The sequence below is a fragment of the Oryx dammah genome, unplaced genomic scaffold (assembly GCF_014754425.2).
Source record: "Oryx dammah isolate SB20612 unplaced genomic scaffold, SCBI_Odam_1.1 HiC_scaffold_17, whole genome shotgun sequence".
NCBI lineage: Eukaryota > Metazoa > Chordata > Mammalia > Artiodactyla > Bovidae > Oryx > Oryx dammah.
This window is the reverse complement of record NW_024070201.1, coordinates 47,203,707-47,208,129: the sequence shown is the minus strand read 5'-3', so window position 1 is coordinate 47,208,129 and position 4,423 is coordinate 47,203,707. Positions and strand designations below refer to the sequence as shown.

Below are 4,423 nucleotides of genomic sequence, written 5' to 3'. Positions count from 1 at the left end.
CAAACTGACAGCAGCCCCAGGGAGGGACTGCTGAATTCATAGATAAAAGGTTTTTTAGTCCTTGGAAGCTAGGTTTCTAGATTCTATGGAATAATAGCTCTGATCCCTCCTATGAGATAATAGAATTACTGAACTAATTGTCCTCTTTGTCCCTGCACAGATATCTAAGTGACTCTTGTGTTCCTTCTTTTGAAAACATAACTAAATTATTTAGAAGGGAACCTGTGTTAATTTACATTTGAACTCAGAATCAGTGGTAAACAGTTTCATATTCACCTCTTTAGATCTTTAGAGATTCAAAACAAAATTGGCTTCTAGCCCAATGGTAGTGAAATCTGCATATAAAATGTAACAAGTAAGTCTGCATATAAAAATAACAAGTGTTATATAAAATATAACAATTTAAATTAGATATGGTACAAGTGAAATCCAAAGTCATATTTTGTTATATGCCCTCTTTACATTCTAGATCTACACTGTTTAATGCAGTAGCCACTGCATTGTCCAATGTAATGGCCTTTTAACATTTAAATATATATAAAACACAGTCAAATGGGGCTTTCCCAATGGCTCAGCAGGTAAAGAACCACCTGCAGTCCAGGAGGCACAAGAAACATGGGTTCAAGCCCTGGGTCAAGAAGATCTCCTGGAGGAGGGACTAGCAACCCATTCCAGTATTCTTGCCTGGAGAATTCCATGGACTGAGGAGCCTGGTGGGCTACAATCCTAAGGGTTGAACAATCAGACACAACTAAGTGGTTAAGCACATTAACCACAATAAAACAGAGTTGAAAATGTAGTTGCCCAGTTGTACTACTTACATTTCAAGTGTTCAGTAGCCATAAGCAGCTAGTAGTCTGTGTTTGTATTTATTACTCTATTTTAGAGAACATCTTTATCATTTTGGAAAAATTATTGTTGCTGTTCAGTCACTAAGTCATGTCTGACTCTTTACTGCCCCATAAACTGTAGCATGCCAGACTTCCCTGTCCTTCACCATATCCCAGAGTTGGCCCAAGTTCATGTCCATTGCGTCGGTGATGTTATCCAACCATTTCATCCTCTGTTGCCCTCTTCTCCTCCTGCCTTCAATCTTTCCCAGCATCAGGGTCTTTTCCACTGAGTCAACAGTTGGAAGCAGGTGGTCAAATTATTGGAACTTCAGCTTCAGCATCAGTCCTTCCAAAGAGTATTCAGAATTGATTTCCTTTTAGATTGACTGATTTCATACCCTTGCATTCCAAGAGTCTCTCAAGAGTCTTCTCCAGCACCACAGTTTGAAAGCATCAATTCTTTGGTATTCTGCCTTCTTTATGGTCCAACTCTCACATCCATGCATGGCTACCAGAAAGACCATAGCCTTGACTATGCAGACCTTTGTTGGCAAAGTGATGTCCTTGCTTTTTAACATACTGTTTACATTTTGTTATAGCTTTCCTACCGAGAAGCAACTGTCTTCTAGTTTCATGGCTGCCATCACCATCTGCAGTAATTTTAGGGCCCAAGAAGAGAAAATCTGTCACTGCTTCCATCTCCTCCCCCTCTATTCACTATGAAAAATACTAGTGGACAATTCTAGCCCAGACAATCATCAAAAAATTTCTGTCAGTTGGGTACTTTCCACATTTTAAAGATTAAGTAACTGAATCTCAGATAAACAAAAATGCTTCAAGTTAGCCACTTTTGAAACTAAAAGACCAAGTATTTGAATCTTACTTTGTTTCCGTGCAAAAAAGTGCTCAAAAAGTCATTCTGGGTATGTTAAATAGATTTATACATTTTTGAATATGGTCACAATTATGGCATTACCTATGTCTGTCTTGTTTACACAAATTTAGAAGGAATCCATGGAATGCATCAGATAGAATCTCCCACCTCCATCCCTAAAAACAGCTGACTTCCAAGACATAGGCTAGGATGGAACTTGTTTGAGGTGATTCTCTACATTTAAAGTGTGTTTTAAAATCAAGGATCATGGGTTCAGGGCTAAAGTCTTAATTAAAACAAAGTGTATTTTTGTATTGCTATTTGCTTGTTTATTTTTATTGTTGTTTTTTGAACACTGTAATATCTCAACATATTTTTAGAGAAAAGTCTGAGCATTCTGCTACGAATCTGTTGGATCTTGACACTGTAGATAATAGGGTTCATCAAAGGTGGAAAAAGGATGTAGATGTTGCCCATAAGGACATGGACCATTGGGGAGAGGTGCTTGCCAAATCGGTGCACCATTGTAAGGCTAATGATAGGAATGTAGAACACGAGGACAGCGCAAATGTGGGAGATGCACGTCTGCAATGACTTACGCCGTTCCTCCCGAGAGGCAATTGCCAGAACTGAGTTAAGAATCAGGACATAGGAGAAGAGGATAAGTACAGCATCCAACAATAGTGTGCAAATAACCAGCATCAGGGCATAGTAGCTATTGAATCGAATGTCTGAGCAGGCTAGGTGGAGAAGGTCTTGGTGCAGGCAGAATGAGTGAGAGAGGATGTGGGGATGGCAGTAGTGGAAGTATTTCAAACAGATGATAGGGGGTGTAATAAAGAAGAAACTCCTACCTAAGATGGTGAGTCCGATTTTGATAATTCTGGAATTAGTCAGGATGGAGGAATAACGCAGTGGATTGCAAATTGCAATGTACCGGTCAAAGGCCATAGTTAGGAGAACAGAGGATTCCATGAAGGACAGACCATGGATGAAATAGGCCTGGGTAATGCAGGAATCCAGGCTGATCTCTTGAATCAGCCCCAACAGGATCCCTAGCACTGTGGTCACTGTGGACAGTCCCATGCACAAATCAGTGATAGCCAGCATGGCCAGTAAGTAGAACATGGGTTGATGCAGGCTAGGTTCAGTCCAGATTACATACAGCACCAGGCAGTTACCCAAAAGAACAACAGCATAAATGGTGGAGAAGGGAACAGAGATCCAGGGATATTGCTGCTCCAGACCAGAAAATCCTGTGAGAAGGAAGGAGGAGGAATTAGTGTTGGGGCTTACTAAAGCTATCATTCTGGATCTGAGATAATTTTTCGAGGCAGCAAGAAAGTACTTTTCAAAGAGAATGCTCTGATTTCAGATGAGGTAGAATTTCTACATAAACAAAATTATGCTAAAAGTTAACTAACTTTACACAATATAGTCAAGCAACTCTGTCAAAGGCATATTATCTGTTGGCTGGAAGAAAACGGTGTTCTCCTGATGTCATTTAAGTGTCATTATTCATATCCACTGGCAGAGATACCTTAGAAGACACCTATAATGATGAACAGACTGGAGCAGGAAACTAATTTTCGGAAAGGCTATGTTTTCTGGGACATTTTCCCAAGGGTGCTGGTGAGATGGTATACCTATAAAACTGAGAGAGAAGATTCTCAAAAGAGTTCTTAGTTTTCTCCTTCCAACTCATAAAGCATTTAGAATGAAGAGTACTGTAAAGTCGTCACTCTGCACCCATATTTTTCCATTTGTGTTGTTTCCAAGCATATTTTCCTCCAAACAGTACTGAGTGGAAATGTTTCTGTTTTCTCCCATTCTAAATGACATAGCCAGAAATTAGTTTTTCAACCTTAGTGATAAGCCAAGAGGAATATTTATGTGTGAAACCTGTAGCAAGTGATTTCCCACGGGAGCTCTTACCCTCTGGGGTGTTCAGCCCATGTGTGCTCCTGTGACTTGGAGACTCAGGTTGAAGACACTTTGCCTCTGACATCAACCCAGAGTTCTCCACCCACTATTCATTCATGTCATCAGTTGGCTAAGTATTCATTTAATAGGCACTTATTGAAAGGATGAACAATTATTTTCTCTTCCTTAGAAACTGCCATTCTAAAGATCAGAAGGCCAATGTCAAATAACTAAATCTAAAGGCCTCTTTGCAGCAGAATTGATTGGCTTGTTTTTCACATTATTATCCTGATTTGAATTCTGGCCCTGGAAGTCATTGCAAAGATTTAATGGCTCGTATCATGTAGGCAGGTGCTTAAAACTTTATATTGACTTTCATATTTGATTATGAAACGTTGATTATTCCAACATGTTAAAGTAGCTTCAGATTCTGGCTTCCATTTATAGCCTATCCTTCATCTTTATCATGCCAGTCTCATCAGGCAGCTTCTTTTAGGAGCCTATCCATTTTTATTTCTTGCTCTGAGCTTCCCCCACAGCTCAATGGGTAAAGAATCCACCTGCAGTTCAGGAAACACAGGAGATGTGGGTTCAGTCCCTGGATTAGGAAGATCCACTAGAGAAGGAAATGGCAACCCACTCCAGTATTCTTGCCCAAAAAATCCCATGGACATGGGAGCCTGGTGGGCTACAGTCCAAAAGGTTGTAAAGAGTTGTGCAAGACTGAGCGACTAGGCATAAGCACAAGCAAGCCCCTCTCAACATTAGAGAGCTTAGTTCACTATTTTTAGTA

At 40.1% G+C, this 4,423-nt stretch overlaps 1 protein-coding gene across 1 annotated transcript; it reads right to left on the bottom strand.

Annotated features, from left to right (window-relative positions):
• Nucleotides 1–1,998: 1,998 nt before the first annotated feature.
• LOC120875906 (olfactory receptor 51V1) lies at nt 1,999–3,024 on the bottom strand. The gene has a single exon (XM_040257662.1). It carries the CDS (start codon nt 3,013–3,015, stop codon nt 1,999–2,001), a length of 1,017 nt encoding a protein of 338 aa, XP_040113596.1. The 5' UTR covers nt 3,016–3,024.
• Nucleotides 3,025–4,423: the final 1,399 nt, after the last annotated feature.